We start from the raw sequence: 22,021 nt of genomic DNA on the forward strand, positions 1-22,021 counted from the left end.
TTAATCCATTTTTCCCAGTAACAAAGCAAGGGTTAACAGCCTAACTAAGCAAGGGTTAACAGCCAAACAAAACTCAATATATTTTTTGCCCGGATTCTGTAGTTTACAGAAATATGTGGTCGTAAACTGCTGTACGGGCACACGACAGGGCGCAAAAGGAAAGGAATGCCATACGATTTTTGGAAGGCAGATTTTGCTGGACATTTTTTTTTTTTTTTTACACCATGTCCCATTTGAAGCCCCCCTGATGCACCCCTAAAGTAGAAACTCCAAAAAAGTGGCCCCATTTTAGAAACTACGGGATAGGGTGGCAGTATTGTTGGAACTAGTTTAGGGTACATATGATTTTTGGTTGCTCTATATTACACTTTTTGTGAGGCAAGGTAACAAGAAATAGCTGTTTTGGCACCATTTATATTTTTTGTTATTTACAACTTTTATCTGACAGGTTAGATCATGTGGTATTTTTATAGACCAGGTTGTCACGGATGCGGCGATCCCTAATATGTATACTTTTTTTATTTTTTATTTATGTAAGTTTTACACAATAATTTCTTTTTTGAAACCCAAAAAATAATGTTTTAGTGTTTCCATAGTCTGAGAGCCATAATATTTTCAGTTTTTGGGCGATTACCTTGGGTAGGGTATGATTTTTGCGGGATGAGATGACGGTTTTATTGGCACTATTTTGGGGTGCGTGCGACTTTTTGATTGCTTGCTATTACCCTTTTTGTGATGTAGGTGACAAAAAATGTTTTTTTAGCACAGTTTTTATTTAAATTTTTTTTACGGTGTTCATCTGAGGGGTTAGGTCATGTGATATCTTTTTAGAGCTGGTCGATTCGGACGCAGCGATACCTAATATGTATACTTCCCTCCCCCCTATTTTTTACCAATTTTTTTTTTTTTACTTTATTTGGGGAAAATGACGTTTTTGTTTTTTACTTGAAACGTTAATTGTTTTTGGGGGGGGGAAACTTTATTTTTTCACTTTATTTTTTGTCCCCCTTTGGAACTTGAACTTTTGGGGGTCTAATCCCTTTTACAATGCATTCCAATGCATTGGCTGTATGAGTAATACAGTGAGTATTACTCATACAGCTTCCGCCCTGTGAGATCCATGCCTTCCATGCCATCGAGTCCCCCCTACAGCCGCATGGGGACCCGATGGCAGCGCCCGCCGCCAAAACCGCAGGTAAAAGCTGCAAACCGCAGGTCTGAATTGACCTGTGGTTTGCGGTGATCGCTGACACGGGTTACGGCACCCCCTCCCCGCGCATTTAGCCGAGGTGCCTGCTCAATGATTTGAGCAGGCACCTTGTTCCGATCAACTCTCGCCGGGCGGCGATGATCGGAAATACACATGACGTACCGGTACGTCATGTGTCCTTAAAGAGGACCTTTCACCGATCCTGACATTGTGAACTAAGTATACAGACATGGAGAACGGCGCCCGGGGATCTCACTGCACTTACTATTATCCCTGGGCGCCGCTCCGTTCTCCTGCTATGCCCTCCGGTATCTTCGGTCACTAAGTTATTTTCTCCCAGGCTGTGAGCTCTGCAATGCGATTGGCCAGCTCTACAGAAGAACAAGGGCAGACTCCGCCTACTATAACTTAGTGACCGAAGATACCGGAGAACGGAGCGGCGCCCAGGGATAATAGTAAGTGCAGTGAGATCCCCGGGCGCCGCTCTCCATGTCTGTATACTTAGTTCACAATGTCAGGATCGGTGAAAGGTCCTCTTTAAGTACCAGGACAACATGCCGTACCGGTACGTCATGTGTCCTGAAGAGGTTAAACAACTGATCAGCAGGTGTCCCAGGTGTAAGACCCACCCCGATCAGATACTGATGACTAGGGATGAGCGACTCAACATCCGAAGTTGATTCGCATAAAACTTTGTTTCAATACAGTACGGAGCAAGCTCTCCATACAGTATTAGAATGTATTGGCTCCGATGAGCCGAAGTTATCTCGCAAGACGTCACATAATAACTTCAGAAATTAATTTATACTGTAAAAAAACATTTCTCAGGTTCGGTTCCAAGTGGTACCTTGGAACCGAATGCGAGTTCGGGGAAAAGTTTTTTTTTTACAGCATAAATCAATTTCTGAAGTTATTATGAGGAGTCTTGCGAGATAACTTCGGCTCATCGGAGCCAATACATTCTAATACTGTACGGAGCACTCGCTCTGTACAGTATTGAAACAAAGTTTTATGCGAATCGACTTCGGATGTTGATTCGCTCATCCCTACTGATGACCTATCCAGACGATGGGTCGTGAGTAAAAAAAAACTGTGAAAACCCCTTTAAAGTAAAATCTAAAATAAAAAGATACAACAGATTGATATATCTGGATAAGCGAGAGTCTGTTTTATGTTCGGGTGAGCGACACGAACTTGTATGAAATTCTGGTGACAAATTTGAACCCTTTGACATTCAAAAAATGTCAGGAGCCGCTTGCAGATCATAAAGACAGCATAAAGGTTAACGAGCAGATGAACGACTGCTTTTCCTGGGTTAAATATGCCTCCTCTGCCTGATGATTTACCTCCCAATTACCCCTGTTTTAATAAAATCTGCCGCTACTAATTTACACTTGGAGAGCGGATCTGAACAATGTCCTGTAGTCGCCTCTTTCCTGCAGCAAGATGTTCTGTGCGTTAACCCCTTCAGCCCCTGCTGGTGTGCTTGACTGCGCTCCACTTGTAAGGAGAAATCTTTTTGCAGGCCCCCGGCAGTGGAGGGCTTAATCTGGTCTCCACAAGGAAACTAAACTTTAAAGACATTTATGTTATGTCAACTTGGGAACTCTTTGTCAGCAGAAAGCTCGAATGTCAAGTCTGACTTCAAGTCAAGCTTAAAGACATATTTACTTGACTTTTCGGAAGAGCAGAAGTGACACCTTCCACAGTTCCACGCAGAAATAACACTGAGCGCATCCGATGCTGAGCATAATAAAGAGCGGAGCAGTTTGTCAATGCTGGTATTTATGCATGCTTCACACATTTTATTGTGTCCATATGAACTACATTAAAGCTAGCAGCCTCAACTCGTACTGAATAATTGAATTTTATGGTCTGTAAAGACCCCCCCCCCCCCCCCCCCCCCCCGGTAACAGCTTTGTCTTATATTCCGAAGGCTAAAGTTTTTTTAATTAACTTTTTTTCCGCCCTTCTATAGCTTCAGTTAATCGACGTTAACTATCTGCCTGTGGAAAAGAAAAAAAAAAAAAAGGCTCGACCAGATCATCTGGCTTTTTAACTAGCAGAAGAAAAATTAGCATTCGCTTTGGGTGATTAGGAGTATTCATATAGTACACGCTTAATTATCAGCTGTCCCTTAAAGGTGCAGATGTCTCAGGCATCGCACCACTGCTCCTGATGACTTTCTTTTCCCCAAGTCCTAATTGCATCTTGTAAATGATGATTGAATAGTCTGCTTGGCTATAGGTCCTCTGCAGTGATTGATGATCCAGCAGGACTACGTGCGCTTGTTTAGAACGATGAAGCAATCAGTGGACTGTATGGGGATGAATGATTGTTGTGACGATTGTTCATCCCCATACAATTTGTATATTGTTGGCAGCACCTTCCGTTTACATGGCAGACGATTGACGCTGTTCACTGGGTATATTTACAGGGGGCAATGATCGTTTCTTTGGCCCTTTGTCGGTACATATAAATTGGCCTTCAGATTATTATTTTTATTACTTTGTATTTTGTTATACTTGTATTTAAATATTGTAGGGCAATTGTTGCTTTTTTGTTGAATTTGCTTATTCTCTCACTTCTGTAAAAAAAAATCAAAAAAAAAATCACTCATTGATTTGAAATGACTGAAGTAGTGCCTTAGGCCTCATGCACATGGGCGCGTTATGGCTGTGTACCACCTCCAAATTGTATGGAGCCATAGTAGGGCATAGGGCTGCAGTAAACGATTATTTTAGTAATCGAGCATTCTATTGATTATTTTTTACGATTATTAATTGACTGTTTTCCTTTATAAAAACTCATCAGACCCCCTGTCCTCAGTCCCCAACACCCTTCGTTACCCCCTGTGCGATCAGCCCAAGTGCATCAGTTCCCCCAGTGCCTTCAGCTGTCCCCCCACCCCAGTGCCATCAGCCCCTCCATGCTATCCATTGCCCTGTCCCCCAGTGCCATCAAATCTGCCCCTCCTTGTCCCCACTCCCATCTGCCCCTCCATGCCATCCATTGCCAGCTGTCCCCTCTTCAGTGCCATGTCCCCAGCGCCAGTGAAATAAAATACTTACCTTTCCTGTAGGGGCGCTGTTCCACAGCTCCTTCCTCTTCTTCTCCACGTGCTGCACTGGATCCTGACGTCACACAGCGTCGGGTCATAGTGCGCGCTTACGTGCACCATGACCTGGTGATGTGTCAGGATCCAGTGCAACACGGTATGGGCCGGCGGGTGACCGCGGAGCGGTAAGTAATAGCAAGCACTTCACTCCCGCTCCGTGGTCACATGACACAAACTATTACTCGATACAAAAAATTAGCATCGATGTTTTAGTTTTTTTTGTCAAATTATTCGATTCAATAGAGTAATCGTTTTAGCCATAATAGGGCACCCACTTTCTATGGTGTCCTACTACTTGGCATGTCATACTCCAAAGTATATGTAAAGATAGAAGCATGTAGAGTGCCTACAGCTCTATATTACTGTGCGCAGGGGCTGTTTGTTCCGCCATACAGCCTCCTGTATGCGGCTTATAAGGCTTTAAAGGGGAAGCCCAGCCCTTTACAACTTATGGCCCTTCACTTCCATGGGAGCTGCGCGGCTGTAATCTGCTCTGAGCACTGCACAACGGTCGGAGCTGTGTAGTTCCGCCCCCCAGAGCTACTGCAGAAGAGCTGATTGGCGGGGGTATGGGATGTCAGACCCCCGCTGATTAGACGGTGATGGCCTATCCTGAGGATAGAAACATAGAATGTGTCGGCAGATAAGAACCATTTGGCCCATCTAGTCTGCCCAATATACTGAATACTATGAATAGCTCCTTATGGAAGGGACTTTTGGAGATCTTCTCCTTGGATCTAGGACGCTTGGGAAAGGGGGGGGGGGGGGGATTGTTTTGTGTTTTGTCTCTTAAAATGCTTTGAAAATCTCAATAAAAACAATCTGATTTAAAAAAAGAATACTATGAATAGCCCCTGGCCCTATCTTATATGAAGGATGGCCTTATGCCTATCCCATGCATGCTTAAACTCCTTCACTGTATTTGCAGCTACCACTTCTGCAGGAAGGCTATTCCATGCATCCACTACTCTCTCAGTAAAGTAATACTTCCTGATATTACTCTTAAAGGGAGTCTTTCACCTAAAATGACCATTATACACCACAAACATGATGATATCCATTACATTCCCCATATTATAATCTTACCTTTCATATTGCTGTCCGTCGCCTATTCTCTCTTAAAAACACTTTTATTCCATATGCTAATCGGCTTCTGAAGGTGCCCAGGGGCGGCGTTTATGCGGCCAGTGCCCAGGCTCCACGGCGCTGTTCAAATCAAACCCCTCCCCTTTCACCCCTCTGGCCCACCCTCGGTTCTTCAGATACCATCCTCCAGTCAATGACAAATCCGGCGCCTGCGCCTGCGCACTTCATTACCCACTAGGGCAGAGGCAGCAGACCGTTTAATGCGCATGCGCCGACCCGTACATCCCGATATTTTGGCAGTTTACTTCCGCCGGCTAGATCGGGATGTACTGGTCGGCGCATGCGCATTAAACGCTCTGCTGCCTCTGCCCTAGTGAGTAATGGAGTGCGCAGGCGCAGGCGCCGGATTTGTCATTGACTGGAGGATGGTATCTGAAGAACCGAGGGTGGGCCAGAGGGGTGAAAGGGGAGGGGTTTGATTTGAACAGCGCCGTGGAGCCTGGGCACAGGCCGCATAAACGCCGCCCCTGGGCACCTTCAGGACCCGATTAGCATATGGAATAAAAGTGTTTTTAAGAGAGAATAGGCGACGGACAGCAATATGAAAGGTAAGATTATAATATGGGGAATGTAATGGATATCATGATGTTTGTGTTGTATAATGGTCATTTTGGGTGAAAGACTCCCTTTAAACCTTTGCCCCTCTAATTTAAAACTATGTCCTCTTGTAGCAGTTTTTCTTCTTTTAAATATTCTCTCCTTTACCTTGTTGATTCCCTTTATGTATTTAAAAGTTTCTATCATATCCCCTCTGTCTTGTCTTTCTTCCAAGCTATACATGTTAAGGTCCTTTAACCTTTCCTGGTAAGTTTTATCCTGCAATCCATGGACCAGTTTAGTAGCTCTTCTCTGAACTCTCTCCAAAGTATCAATATCCTTCTGGAGATCTGGTCTCCAGTACTGAGCACAATACTCCAAATGAGGTCTCACTAGTGCTCTGTAGAGCGGCATGAGCACCTCCCTCTTTCAAGGATAGTCCATCACTTGTAAAGGGTTGAACAACCACATTAAGCTGGGATTCCAAATACTCCTTTTATGTCCACGAGCTGTACCTACAGTATGTGACATGCAAAGTTTTTGTCTTGATTCAGGACTACCACACCAGGGGACACACAGCAGCTTGCCACAGAAGTCTATGATCTTCTGCAGTCATCCAACACAGCAGATGGGGATTGTATGAATGAGATGAACTCTAGACGGCGGAAGGCCCATTTTTTCCTTGGAGCTACAAATAAACGTGCCAAAACCGTGGTCCTGCATATTGATGGCCTTGATGACACGGTAAGTGTATGTATGTATGTTTGATCCCCTCATTTAGCTGGTTTCTTCCTACATACCATCAGCGTGGGGTGAGCTGGGATTAATCAGTAGGTGTAGGCACCGTTTTAGACCATCAACTCTAGCTGAAAGGGGTCTAATATTTCGACAATCCATGGTATCTTGACAATGTTCGTTGTTGGAAAAAACTATTGGAGAGATCAGCTCACCTCTGTAACCCTCAAGGTAGGTGCACCAACCAGAGTTTGAGATCACCCCTCAAAAATTGGAATACAGTAGAAAAGATGTAGGTGGGCACTCGTATATGGAGATGTAGGAAACAATTTATTTAATAAAACTTACAATAAAATGGCAATATAATATAAATGCAATACAATGTAGTGGGGAACCATAAATAATTCACAATTAGTTTGGGCTGAGACTGATAGCCCCAGTAACCTCACTTTGGTTGTCTGCAAAAAAAAATCCTGAAAATTCCCTTGGATTTTAGGAGGAGGAAAAATTGTATGCGGCAGTCAGCCTCGGCCCAACTTTACAATAATCTCCTATAACTGTGCAAATGCGAAATAACACACTCCTATATATTAGTTATGTCACTTATAATGAGTCCTGTGGTTATAATACGCTTATATCTTTAAATGCCGCTGGGTATTTAATATCGATCCAATATGTATCCAAGGATAACAGTCCAAATATACACTGTTTCTTCTATATTCACTGATCTTCATAGAATATGTACGACCTCTTTAGTATCTGTAGGATACTGCTACAATTGTTGCAAGCAGGTCCTTGGTGTGTCTCTGGATTCTATTTGCTGTTTTCCCTTAAGATGTTTTAATGATACTTCACAAGTTTTTTACCCACACTGTGGGCTTACCTTTGCCTGTGTCTCTTTAACTTGCTGGAACTTGCGAATGGAATAACACTCCGTTGTATATGCCGGCGTCCCGGCTATGGAGTTGATCGCGTCCCACGTGTCTCTCAGCTAGGATCACGTACTTTCCAGGCGCAGGTAAATGACGTCTTAAAGCTTTTTCTCTTAGAGCAAAGGAATTTATTTTTCTTTACAGTCCACTTAGGTCCATATAAGACAAGGTACTTGTTCAGGGTATCACGCCACAATGTTCGTTGTTGAACAGCATTTTCCAGTTGTACATTATAGGATTAATCTCTATGAAAAGTGTCAACCTGCATACTAAAGAATCAGTTCTACAAAAGTCTTCCTAGTAGTGCTTGACGTATGTTAGTCAGTACTTGGGCTTGGTCATCAGTATTAAAATGGTGGGGGTCCAACATGAGGCACCCCCTCTGATCAGCTGGTTGCAGAGCACAAAGGTCCATGTACGCTATAGCAGCCATGCCTGGTTACTGCAGCTCACTTTTTTTGCAAGTGAATAGTGTCAGTCAAGTGCGGTCTGTGTGATCAACTGATCGTTGCTGGGAGTTGAATAGGTTAGGAATACTTAGAGAGCCTGTCACCTCACCTCTCGATAGTTTTGTATGGATTTCGATACGATACCGGGATTTCCATTTGTTCGACACTGGGCTGCGCAGTCTAGTATCACAGAACTTGGAGCGAGCTACTGTCAGCATGCTCCAAGTTCACTCAGCAGCACAGGGGAGAAGGAAGCAGTCTCTCCCTCCCCCCCCGTGCCGCTGCTGCCAATGGGGAGAGACGGGAGGAGGAGGGGCGAGCGCACTGCGCCACCAATGAAAGTTAACTTCTAATAAAAATACAGGAGGCGGCAGAAGAATCACATAGCCGGCACCCTGCCTCTATGACAGAGCGCTGCGAACAGCCGCAGTTAACCCCCCCAGGTGCCGCACCTGAGGTGTTTACTGCCGCTGATAGCTGGCACCCTGCCTCTGACAGGGAGATGCAATGTGATTCTGCCGGCACCTCCTCCTGTATCAAAGGTTAACTATCATTGGTGGCTCAGTGCGCCCCCCCCACCCCCCTCCTCCCCAGTATTAAAAAACATTGGTGGCGCAGTGCGCCCCACCCCAGTATTAAAATCATTGGTGGCAGTGGCCAGAGGGTCGCTTCCCCTCATTAGTGGCAGTGGCAGCTTCTGATCGGAGCCCCAGCAGTGTAATTCTGGGGCTCCGATCGGTTACCATGGCAGCCACCATGGTAACATCTCTGCTGTTGTGTGCACTATACACAGGGCAGCAGGGAGAGTGTGAAGTCCTATTATTCACCCTAATGGAGCTCTATTAGGGTGAATAGGACAAGGGATCAAAAGATCCCAGGTTCTAGCCTCTAAGGGGGGAAAGGAAATAGTTAATAAACAGTAAAAAAAAAAAAAAAAGTATAAATTACCCCCTTCCCCAATTTTATATATAAACCATAAATAAACAGATCACATATTGCCTCGTCTGAAAAGTCGGAACTATTAAAATATAAAAAAAATCTCCTATGCGGTGAAGGCCAGAACAGAATTTTTTTTTATAAAAACTGCACGATTCGCCATGTTTTAGTCACCTTGTCCCCCCAAGAAATAGGATCGGACTGTTCAATTATGAGCCAGACGTTCTATAAAATGTGGAATGCACACAGCTTTTTTGGGTGTTTTTTTCGCGTGGTATAGAGTATCGCAATACTTTTTTATGGTATCGAAACCGAATCAAAATTTCGGTATCGAAACAACCGTAGTCTGTTGTAGTAACTACAGTACTTACTACATTTAAATATAACTACTGAACCAAACGGAGTAATAGCCCTATATATTGAGAAATCGCAGCATAAGGATTTTAAGGAGACAAAAAAAAAAGTTTTAAAGGGCTTCTGTCACTCCACTAAAGTGTATTTTTACTTAAAATAAAAATAAAAAAGTTTGATTTGACATATCAAAGGTTTTGATTAGTAGAGGTCCTAGTGCTAAGATCCTGGCTGATTACTAAAACAAGGAGCTTTAACTTTTTCAAATATGGCGCTCTAGACTTTCTGTTGAATCAGTCTCCTGCAGTGCGAAGACAAAGCGTTCTATGCTAGATCTTCTCTCTCTCCGTTTTAGCCATTGGTGGGGGTCTCGGCACTCGCATCCCCGATCAAAACCCTTGCTATGTCGATATGATGCACAACTTGGATCCCTGGTTGAGGGTTTAGGTTTGGGTAACTGTTTCCATTACAGGTTTATGACCATCAGGAAGGTTCAGATGCTCACTTTCCCTACCGCACTTAATATTTTACCTTGTCTTGGGGAGGGGGGGGGGGGTGAGTTCCCAAGTGGGGGAACCCTCTAAATAACTTCCATAAGCCCTAATGGGGGAAATCCCACAAACAACCCATTGACAAGTATAGCTCTGATTTTGGAAGAAATCAGCCATGTTAAGTCAGAAGTGCTCCCCAGTGATTGCTTACAGTGGTGAACTACCAGATTTTCTCTTGAAGGAGTATTCTGGATATGAGTCGTCATCTCCTATTCATAGCATAGGAGATAACTATTAGATTGATGGGGGTCCTGCTGCTGGGACCCCCACCAATCACAAGAACCGAGGTTGGCATGTGCACTGCCACTGCATTCAACTGAATGGGCATGGGCACTGCCGATCCAATCTGTCACTCTGTTTATTTCAGAGGGACTATGGGGTCTTGTTCTCATGATCAGTGAGGCTGCCAGTGGCAGGACCCCACCGATCTAATAGTTTCCCCCTATTCCATGGATGGGGATAATTTCTGATAAGCCTCCCAAAGACCCCTTTAATATTTCTGCTGTATTACTTATAAAAGAGGTCTCACTGTCTGGGGGTCCAAATGCCATTTTCTTTTTTTACCCACAAGACAAGGGTACAAGAGCTTTCTTCTCTTTATATTCACTTTATTTTGTGTCCCACTTAGTTCCGCACTGAAGACACGTCACAAAAGCATGTACAAAAGATGAATGCGAATGACCCCCTCCTGTTATTTTATCAGAAACCAGTGGGCACGTGTCTGCCACAAAGAGTATTCATCCTTCAAGTATGACGCCAGTCCGCTCGTTTGAAAAGACTGTCTGGCTGCGGAGTGTGTAGAGCGAATGCCGTGCACAGCGCTTGTGATCTCCGATTTGCTGAAGGGTTGCAACATCTGCTTTGATGCGTTCCGTCAGCATGCTTGCAAGGTGTCTGATAAACAGGGAACTAAACACTAACTGCTTAGCAATGAGCACTTCAGTCAATCAAAGCTTAACCAAGGGGAAATGCTTTCCTTATCATATGGAGCAAAGGACTCTTGGCTTTCCAGCAACGTCTTATGATTTACAGTTTACTTTATCTACTTCGATTTCTTTTTTTTCCTTTTTAGTATGTAAGCATTGTACCTCTTAGTCACGAGTGGAGAACACATGTCAAGGTTGTTCTCTGCCTGACCAAGCATGGATTATTTGATTGAACAGCTTGGCTCGCAGGCCAGAGGACCAGTTGTGTGCTTTCAGTCAGCATCCTTCCCAGTGTTGGGCACATTGCTCCGAACTGCCATCATCTTTCATGAAGTATTTCACTTAGGCCTCATGCACATAACCATATTTATGGTCCTCGTCCGATCCGTATTTTTTGCAGATCGGAGGTTGACCCTTTCATTTCAGTGGTACTGCAAAATATGCGGACAGCCCACCGCGTGCTGTTTGCATCCGTATGTCCATTCCGTCTTCTCGCAAAAAAAAGATAGAACATGTCTTACTGACAAGAATAGGCATTTCTAACATAGGGTGGGGCGTGCAGAACAGGAAAATGCGGAACATGCACGACCGGTATCCGTGTTTTGCGAATCCATGATTTGCGAACTGTACGGTTTGGTGCATGAGGCCGTATTCTGTTAGTAAGATCAAGGAGAGGGCTTGTGATATCCATGACCTTTGTGTGAAATTAAAATAAATTATGGGGGTCATTTATTAATTCCGGCATCTAAAACGCATCTTTAATAATCCCTATATCTGTTGGTGGCTATGCCGAATATACCGGCTGATCGGTGGGGATGTGGGTTGTCAGACCCTCACTGATCAGATATTAATGACCTATCATGAGGGCAAACCCCTTTAATTGCATGTATTTTATGCTGAAAGCTATTTTTGCCATAGGGTTTTATTGCCTAGTTTGGCTTCTGCAGTTTCTATGTTTTACAGTACATAACCGGCTGCATATTGCAGTTCATGGTGAACTCTTTTTAAGAGAACTCATCTCATGGCTTGTTCTCCAGCCCCTCTCTCCTGAATGATCTTTTGAGCTAATTTATGAACAATTCGTATCTTCATATGCTGTGAAGATACGAGATGTGCAGCACCTGAAACTACGGATACTGGAAGCCTGTGCTAGCATTTCTCCTGCGGTGTTGCTATCAGTGGGAGAAGAGGGTTGCATTGACAATCCAACACAATGGGCAGCACATTGAACACATTTTATAAGTGGTCAGAAACTTGTAAATAACTCCTGAAAGAATAAAGTTATGTTAAAACCAAGCACACCATTGTTTTTCTTGCGAAATTCCTAATAAGTTTGATGTCACATGACCCTCTTCCTATTGAAAAAACAAAAGTTGGATTCAAAATGGCCGACTTCAAAATGGCCACCATGGTAACCACCCATCTTGAAAAGTTTCCCCCCTCACATATACTAATGTGCCACAAACAGGAAGTTAATATCACGAACCATTCCCATTTTATTAAGGTGTATCCATATAAATGGCCCATCCTGTATTACTTGTTGGCTGCAGAAGCCAAATGGTCCAACGTTTTAATAAAATTCTACTACAAAAATCTTTTTTAGCCCAGAATGCATGCAGTTAAAGGGAACCTGTCATCAACTTTATAATTATGCTGACCTCACTGACGGCAGCATAAAATAGTGACAGAAATGCAGATGTCAGCGGTGTGTCACTCATGAGCTAAAAGTAAGTGGTTGCCGAGAACCAGCATCATAATCATTGCAGCCCAGGCCTTGAGAAGAGTCAAATCTACCTGAGAAGAGTCATGATTATTCATAATCTCCTGTTCTCCTGCCCACCTGCTGATGATTGGCAGTTCTCTTTTAGAGAGAAAGGTAGAAGACTGTCAGTCATCAGCAGGTGGGGGGGGAGAGCAGGAAGTCATGAGTAACCAGGACACTTCTCAGGTGCCAGGACTCTTTTCTAGGCCCAGTCTGCAATGATTGTGATGTTAATTCTCGGCAACCACTTACTTTTAACTTTTTAATGACAGAGCGCTGAAATCAACTCACCTGTCTCTATGCTGCTGTTAGTACGGGCAGCAAAAAGTTGATGACAGGTTCCCTTTTAAGGGGTTGTCCGTATTCAGAGCTGAACCCGGACATATCCCCATTTTCACCGCGGCAGCCCCCCTGACTTGAGCATCGGATCAGTTCATTCTCCGATGCTCTCCTTTGCCCTGCACTAAATCACAAAGGCATTTTCCGGCATTCCGGTGATGTACCGGGCTCTCCATGGGGCTGCCAGGAAGCCCGATGACGGCAGTAAAACGGCTAGGGCAGCGCTAAAGCACACCCATCAGAGCTGGTGACGTCACTGAACACACTGCCGGGCGCAAGCTTCCCACGGCAGTGTGTTATTGTAAACAAAAGAGCCCTTACCCTGTGCAATCTAGCGCAGGGCAAGGGAGCGCATCGGAGCATGAGATGCTCCGATGCTAACATCAGGAGGGCTGCCTGGGTGAAAATATGGGTATGTCCAGGTTCAGCTCTGAACCCAGACAGCCCCTTTAAATAAAAACATGACCTAAAGGTGTCCATAGTTTTTTTAAGGATCTGTTTACATGGTGTGGTGAAATTGCGGCAAAAGCTGCAAAATGACCACTATTGCTATGATTTGTGAAGGTTGGAGTTTCACAATGTGCCCAACTCGCCTCAATTTTGTTTAGTTAGGAGTGGAAATCTGCTTCATATATACTGTATTTTCCCCCCCATAAGATGCACCCCCCTACACAGCCCGGCCTGCGATGTATCAGCAGTGAGGGAGGGGCTGGAGGCCGGCAACTGGTGTTGGAATCGCGGCGGGGCCCAGTGCAGTCACTGTACTCTATTACACCGGGCCCCCACACGGCAGTATTCATATGTAAAGTGTAGGCAATCCTCTGCGGTAGCGCAATCCATGTAGTACTCACTATGAAACTCCCGTATTAGCAGGCAGGCCGGTCATTCATGCTCTGCCTGCTTCATTAATATAGTGGGAGGAGCATGTGTGTGAGTAAGTGAGTGGCCGGCCAGCCTGCCTGCTAGTCCGGGAGTTTCATAGTGAGTACTACGTGGATTGCCTACACTTTACATATGAATACTGCTGTGTGCGGGGCCCGGTGTAATAGTGCAGTGACTTCACCGGGCCCCTCCATGATTTCCATACCGGTTGCCGGCCTCCACCCCCTGTATTGGGGGTCACTATTTACACAGGGAAACTGTTATGGGGGTGGATCTGTGGATGACCCATATATAGCATCTTATGCTATAAAAGTGTCATCCACAGATGCCCCCTCATAACAGTGTCATCCACAGACCACCATTAGTTGAAAACCCACCAAAAGCACACCTTTTTGGTTCCAAATATTTTTTTCTTATTTTCCTCCTCAAAAACCTAGGTGCGTCTTATGGGGCGATAAATACGGTAAGTGTGTGTGGAAATAACCGCAAATGACTCTCCCTATTAATACAGTGCCTTGCAAAAGTATTCACCCCCTCAAAGTCAATATTTTGTGGAACCACCTTTTTCTGCAATTACAGATGCAGGTGTCTTGTGGTATAGTCCTGCTGGAAGGTGACTCTGTCGGTCTCAAATCTCTGAGAGACTGAAACAGGTTTTCCTCAAGAATGTCCCTGTATTTACCGCCATCCAAAAGTATTGGCTTTTTCCTGGCCACTCTTCCATCCATCCTTGTTTTGGGGGCTTATAGTGATCCCATGAACAGATACTTCCATCTCCGCTTATGGATCTTTGGAGTTCCTTAAATCTTATTGTTGGTGTCTTAGTTAAATCTCTGATTGATGTCCTCCTTGCCTGGTCTGTGAGTCTTGGTGAGCGGCCTTCTCTTGTCAGGTTTGTGGTTGTGCCATATTCTTTACCTTATGTTATAATGGATTCCATGGTGCTCCATGGGATGTTGAAAATTTGAATATTTCTTTATAACTCAACCCTAATCTGTACTTTTCCACAACCTGTTTGGAGAGCTCCTTAGTCTTCATGTTGTTTGCTTTGTAGTGTTGCAGACTCGGAGTGGGGAGGGGGGCTTCCAGATCGGGCATCTTTATACTTGCATCATGTGACACTTTGCATACAATACAACTCATTATGTGACTCTGAAAACTAATTGGTTGAGCCAGACCTTCATTAGGGTTTTCATAGCAATAAGAGTGAATACATATGCACTTGCAATTTCTCAGTTAAATTTTTTATTTTTCCCCCTCATTTCACTGTAAGGGTAAATGTACATTTTCAGGATTTAAGTGCAGACAATCTTCACTGAAATCCGCAGGTGTTCGCAGGGAAATCCGTGCAGTCATTCCGCATCAATTGGTGCGGATTTTACTCTCCCCATTGAAGTGAATGAAGAAAATCCAGTCAGGAAAAAATAAATAAAAAATAGACATGCTGCGGATTTCAAAATCTGCAGCATAGGTCAAAATCTGCGCTGAAAAAAATCTGCATCGTTTGCTTGAGAATTTCAAATTCAGCCCAATGTACGTGACCTACGGTGCGGATTATCCGCATGCAATCCTGATACGGTAAATGCAAACTAACATTTAAAATTAAATTTAAAACCATGTTCTTATGCAACAAAGCAGGAAAAACACCAAGTGGAGTGCATACTTTCACAAGGCTACGTATATGTCTGACATAAATTGGAGAAATAAAGAAGCAGCACGTGTTTTTTATTTTACGTATATTGCTAGGTCATCCCCTATATTGGAGCAGTGTAACTTGTTACACCCTAACTTGGTTAAGGTCCTTTTACATGGACCAATGATCTGACAGATTATTGCAGATGAGGGTTTGTCTAAACACCCGTTCCCGATAATCTGCCTGTGTATAAGGTGCCGGCAGTCACCTGATGATCCAGCAACCGCTTGTTTATAGCCTGATACTGTCGTTCTGCTGGCGCAGAAAATTATCGTTCCTGTGCAGCAGATCGTTCAGTCAAAACAGAGATCTGCTGCGCTGGAATAATCTGCTGCGCAGAAAGCTGTATCAATCACTTGTCCCTATAAAGTGGAGGTGATTGCTGCATGTAAACTCAGCCCCATCTCCATTGATGATCTGACAGATATCGGGAGCGTGTGCTTTGCTCCCGATAATCTACCAGATCATCTGTACGTGTAAAAAGACCCCAATACCCATACCTTTTGAACCTTTACATTACGGGAATCTGGTGATGTGACCTCAGGTCTAACCACTAGCCCAGAGCTCTCTCATGTAGACAGCAGTGTTTAGTCTCCAAACAGTCTTTCTATGTGAACTACAGGATGACATCATCACCAATCGAATCCTTCCTGGCAAATCTCAGGCACCTCCCCTTACTCCATGTTCCTCTGAATATATGTCTCCCCTATCTAAAGGACTAGGAGTATATATATATATAGTAGGTAAGTGTATGCAGTGATTAGCTGCAGTTATATAAATCCCGTGACTCACACTGCCTGTCTGTACTATCTGTGTGTGCTGACTCTGCAGTGTAGTTCTATAAGATGCAGGTTCACACTGGTCTCCCACCTCCTTCATATAAGAACTGACGGGGAAGAGAGAGATGACAGGGCAGATAGGCTCAAGCTGCATCACGTAGGAGAACATGGAGACCCTGTAGTGTGAGGGGACAGTCAATCTGTCATGTCTCTTTAAAGCCAGGCATGATAGGAAATTTAGGATTCATTAGGAAAACCATATCTGAGGGGAGAAGGAATTAAGATAGCTTCCAAACCGCAAATGACATGTCAAATAAAAAAGGTATACTAAGGCATACACAAGAGTCTCTTTCTTATCCCTAAATAATGGCCTATTCCGTAGTTCTTGAATCATTCTATGTGATTCTCAATGTGATTATTCCACTCTGAATGAATTATTTCAAAATTTCACTTGACAACTTCTTTCTCTCCCCAGTCTCGAAGGAGTCTGTGTGAAGATGCCCTACTGAAAATCAAAGGCGTCATTAGCTTTACATTTCAAATGGCAGTACAGAGATGCGTAGTCCGTATTCGGTCTGACTTGAAAGCAGAGGTAAGGCATTATTTAAGGTCTGAGGATTGGAAACAGGCCTGGACTTTTGCACTACTGTTCTTCTGAATTGCATTTAGGAATATATTTTCTCTATTCCCTGTCAGTAGATGTCATACATCATCATCAGTGGATCCCAAAATTCAACACCCGTATTAGATTACATTCTTATAATGCCCTAATTGATGCTAATAGCTGGTCATCTTATCCGCGTCAGGGACTTGTCTCAAGGGAAACTGTCTCAGTGTATTCCTTTTAGCTCAGCGCATCTATACATGCACCACTAAGGCCCCTTTCAGACGAGCGAGGCCCCTTTCAGACGCATTGCGCCCGCACGGAATCCGGACCCGGTAATTTCAATGGGTCTGTGTACATGAGCGTTGTTTTTCACGCATTACTTGTGCGCTGCGTGAAATTTGCAGCATGTTCTATATTCTGCGATTTTTCACGATGACCCCATAGAAGTGAATAGGGCTGCGTGAAAATCTTATCCGCAAGCAAGTGCGGATGCGATGCGTTTTTCACTGATGGTTGCTAAGAGATGTTTGTAAACATTCAGTTTTTTATCATTAAAACGCATTAAATCGCATTGCACCCGTGCAATAAAAACTGAACACGATCGCAGACAAAACTGAATGAACTTGCCTGCAAAATCGCACATTTTTAACTGAATGCATCCGCAACCTAATCCGTTAACGCTCGTCTGCAAGGGGCCTAAGGCTTAAAGTGGCTGTGTCATCTCAGTCTATGATGGCATGCGCAAAGTGCTCTCCATTAATTTCTATGGGATTTCTGAAAATAGCCGAGCGTGTGTACTAGGCTATTTTCAGAAGTCCCATAGAAATGAATGGAAAGCTTACTGTGCAAGTGTGACCACCACGTCATTCAATTCTATAGGACCACTGGAAATGGCCAAGCTAGAAATGAATGGAGGGTGGCTCTCCGCTCGCTTCAGGGGTCCTGTTCTGGACATACAGTAGGTGCAGGTCCCACCTCTGGGAATCACACCTATCTGATATTGGTGGCATATCCTAGCCATGCACCTTAGATAAGTGTCAGCAATTCCTCCTGACTCCCCCATACACATGCACACTGGGGCTAGCTGAGCATACATGTGTCTGGCAGCAAGTTGTCTCTTGTGGAAGCAAAAAGCTGCCATGTTGAATTCCAACATCTGGCATTGGGGAACCTCCACACACTTTACATAGTAGGTTGGTCCTCCTAAAAATCAGCAGGGTTAGACGATCTGCTCTGTTTGGCCACCTTTTTATTGATCTCTGATGCTTCCGGTTAGGAATCAGGGCTGACACTTTGGAGGCCTGCACAATTTCTGCTTGCAGTGAGTTATGGCTTCAGGGCAGCGTCTCGACACCTCTTACCTGCATGGATTCAGAAAAGGCACATGGTCAAAATATGCTTATCCGTATGTGCCCCACTAGCAACTTAGAAAAAGGAAAAATTGTAGCAGCACAACAACAACAAAAAAAAAAATATATATATATATATATATATATATTGTTCCTTACTGTGGCGGTGCCCGCTGTGTCAGAAGCCAGTCTTGAGCTTCCCCAGATGCAATCATAAAAGAAACTGCAGCACTCTCCAGCCTTGTTCCTTCAAAATGTATTCACCAATACAATGCGACGTTTCGATCTGTGCGATCTTTCTCAAGCAATTAACAATGTGAACTAAAACCGGATACATATACCCTACTAAACAGGTCACATGACCCAATCAATTATGTTAATAAACATTTGCAAAAATGTGTACTGCCCCTTTCAGTGTTCACCCCATTATGGGGATGATATAGCATATAGTGTAAATTATCTCACTTTATACATGTTAAGACCTACTCACTGCGACACATAATGTGGACCTGGGGAGGACATCACTCAGGTGGGCCAAACTCTGTCAACATGTGTAGCCGGTTATCACGCTTCCCTCGGCGTTTCTCTATGTCCAATGCGCCTGCGCGCCACTTCTGTGACGTCAGCCATGAGCGCCCGCGTAGTATACTCCCCCGGTGCCATGGAAACCAGACGCCTCTCATCCCTGCCACCACTAGCGTACAATGCGCATGCGCGCCCAACGCACGTAGTAACAGGATCTGACGTCGGGTCTCCCGTCACCGCGTAGCGTCCTTACCGCCGGCGTCATGGTAACCATGTATACAATCATCTTCCGAATATTGCACTAAATAACTCATGTATAGTAAAGGCTAAACCTTCTATTTCCTTATACGGTGTCTTCACCACATTATTACAAGCCTCATTTACATAAATCCGTCCCACCGTCAGGAGCAAATTTGTCCGTAATCTTTATTACAAGGAGTCGATTGAAATTCAGTTATCAATAGTATTAGGAATCGGAAAATTGCTAAACAGACTAGGTGTCCACTACTCGTCCACAATTTTAAGTTTCTTTTATGATTGCCCCACTAGCACCTTAGCCATATTTATTGAGCACTATTGCTCTTTCCAGTTCAGCTCTGGTGGCGTCAGTCGGGCACCTTGGCTGTAGGTTCTTATCAAGACATTTTGCATCTATTCTAGCTTAGCTTTCTTACCCATGCTCAATAACTAGCTTCCAAGCAGCTGAAAATACTCAAGACACTAAAATGGAATTATTTCATCATTTTGAGTCACCCTGTTCTACAGATGAGCAGTTCTGTTTTGAAGATGTATTTTTCCTCACATGTATATGTACAATATATCACAAAAGTGAGTACACCCCTGACATTTTTGTAAATATATTGTACAATGTAAAGTAGTCAGTGTTCAGCTTGTATAACGGTGTAAGTTTGGTTTGCCCTCAAAATAACTCCACACACTGTGTAAACCGCTGGAAACAAAAGTGAGTACACCCCTAAATGAAAATGCCCAAATTGTGCCCAATTACCCATTTTCCCTCCCCAGTGTCATGTGACTTGTTAGTGTTACAAGGTCTCAGGTGTGAATGGGGAGCAGGTGTGTTAAATTTGGTGTAATCGCTCACACACTCTCTTTTAATGGTAACTGGAAGTTCACTGTGGCGCCTCATGGCAAAGAACTGAGGATCTGAAAAAAAGAATTGTTGCTCTACATAAAGATGGCCTAGGACAGGGATGGCCAACCTTACATACACAAAGAGCCAAAAAACAACAACAACGTATGACTACCAGGAGCCACAGGCTATACATTTACACACAAGTCACCGTATTTTTCACCCTACAAGATGCCACCTAGGTTTTAACAAAGAAAAATAAGATAAAAAAATATTTTTCATCCGATCTGAGGTCCGCTAAAAATATTTTTTTCTTATTTTTCATTAGCAGAGAAAAAAAGAAATAAAAAATATATTTTTCATGAGACCTCAGATCAGACTCCTAAATCATATCCCCAATCCTCATCTGACCTACAATAAGATGCCCAAACCTCATCAGACCCCCAAAATAAGACCCCCAATGCCCGGATCAGACAACACAAAAAAGACTCCCAGTTTCAGACCCTCAGTTCTCAGATCTCCCTTCCCCCCCCCCCCATGCTCAGACCTGACCAACCCATGCTCAAACAAGCCCCCATGCTCAAATCTGAACCCTCATGCTCAGATCTTCCCACTCATGCTCAGATCAGACCCCCATTGCCCAGATCAAGACCCCCCCCTCCCATGCTCAGATCAGAACTCCCATGCTAAGATCAGACCACCATGCTCAGTTCTATCATTAAAAAAAAATCTCTTCCCTCTCCTGATCAGGCACTGGGCTCCTGCTCGGGCACCTCCTACTCTGCATGTCTGACACTCTCTCCACTGTGACCTGATGAGCACAACGTCAGGTCATAGTGCGTGTCTCCATGTACTACATTCTCACACTGTGTGCATCAGGACGTAGTGGAGAGTGAGCTGTAGCTGCAAAGTAGTAACAGGGCCCGATCAGGAAAAGAGATCTGAGCATGGGGTGCAGAGTGAGCTGGCCTGACTGCTTCCTGGCTTCACAGCTAGAGCCTCACTTGAAGAAGCAAAGAGCCACATGTGGCTCAAGAGCCACAGGTTGCCCCCCCCCCCCTAGCCTAGGATATAAGAAGATTGCCAACACCCTGAAACTGAGCTGCAGCATGGTGGCCAAGACCATACAGCAGTTTAACAAGACTGGTTCCACTCACAACAGGCTTCGCCATGGTCGACCAAAGAAGTTGAATGCAGGTGCTCAGCGTCATATGCAGAGGTTGTATGGGTGCTGCCAGCATTGCTGCAGAGGTTAAAGGGGGTAGGGGGTCAGCCTGTCGGTGCTCAGACCATATGCTGTACACTGCATCAAATTGGTCTGCATGGCTGTCGTCCCAGAAGGAAGCCTCTTCTAAAGGTGATGCACAAGAAAGCTCACAAATAGTTTACTAAAGACAAGCAGACTAAGGGCATGGATTACTGGAACCATATCCTGTGGTCTGAAGAGACCAAGATAAACCTATTTGGTTCATATGATGTCAAGCGTGAAGAGTACAAAGACAAGTGTGTATTGCCTACAATAAAGAATGGTGGTGGGGGTGTCATGGTTTGGGGCTGCATGAGTGCTGCCGGCTGTGGGGAGCTACAGTTCATTGATGGAACCAAGAATGCCAACATGTACTGTGACATACTGAAGCAGAGTATGATCCCCTCCCTTCAGAAACCGGGGGCGCAGGGCAGTATTGCAACATAACGACCTCCTCCAAGACGACCACTGCCTTGCTAAAGAAACTGAGGGTGAAGGTGCTGGATTGGCCAAGAATGTCTCCAGACCTAAACCCTATTGAGAATCTGTGGGGCATCCTCAAACAGAAGGTGGAGAAGCATAAGGTCTCTAACATCGACCAGCTCTGTGATATCGTCATGGAGGAGGGGAAAAGGATTCCAGTGGCAACCTGTGAACGTCATGCAAAAGAGAGTTACGGCAGTGCTGGAAAATAATAGTGTCCACACAATAATGGTGTCCACACTTTGGTCACAATTTGGCCATTTTTTCTTAGGGGTGCACTCCCTTTTGTTGCCAGCTGTGTGCTGTTATTTTGAGGGCAAGCCGTACAGTACACTGACTACTGTTCATTGTATCACCGTGTCAGATCTTCAGTGT

The 22,021-nt window shown here is 44.3% G+C and overlaps 1 protein-coding gene across 1 annotated transcript in view; it reads left to right on the forward strand.

Annotated features, from left to right (window-relative positions):
* Positions 1-22,021, forward strand: part of ARMC1 (armadillo repeat containing 1) — a 59,827-nt gene that overhangs the window by 27,041 nt on the left and 10,765 nt on the right. The window contains exons 4-5 of the mRNA XM_044294966.1: positions 6,566-6,755; positions 16,822-16,938. Coding sequence (XP_044150901.1) covers positions 6,566-6,755; positions 16,822-16,938 — 307 coding nt within the window. The remainder of the gene's footprint in view (positions 1-6,565; positions 6,756-16,821; positions 16,939-22,021) is intronic.

This window comes from Bufo gargarizans, chromosome 5 (assembly GCF_014858855.1).
Source record: "Bufo gargarizans isolate SCDJY-AF-19 chromosome 5, ASM1485885v1, whole genome shotgun sequence".
Lineage (NCBI taxonomy): Eukaryota > Metazoa > Chordata > Amphibia > Anura > Bufonidae > Bufo > Bufo gargarizans.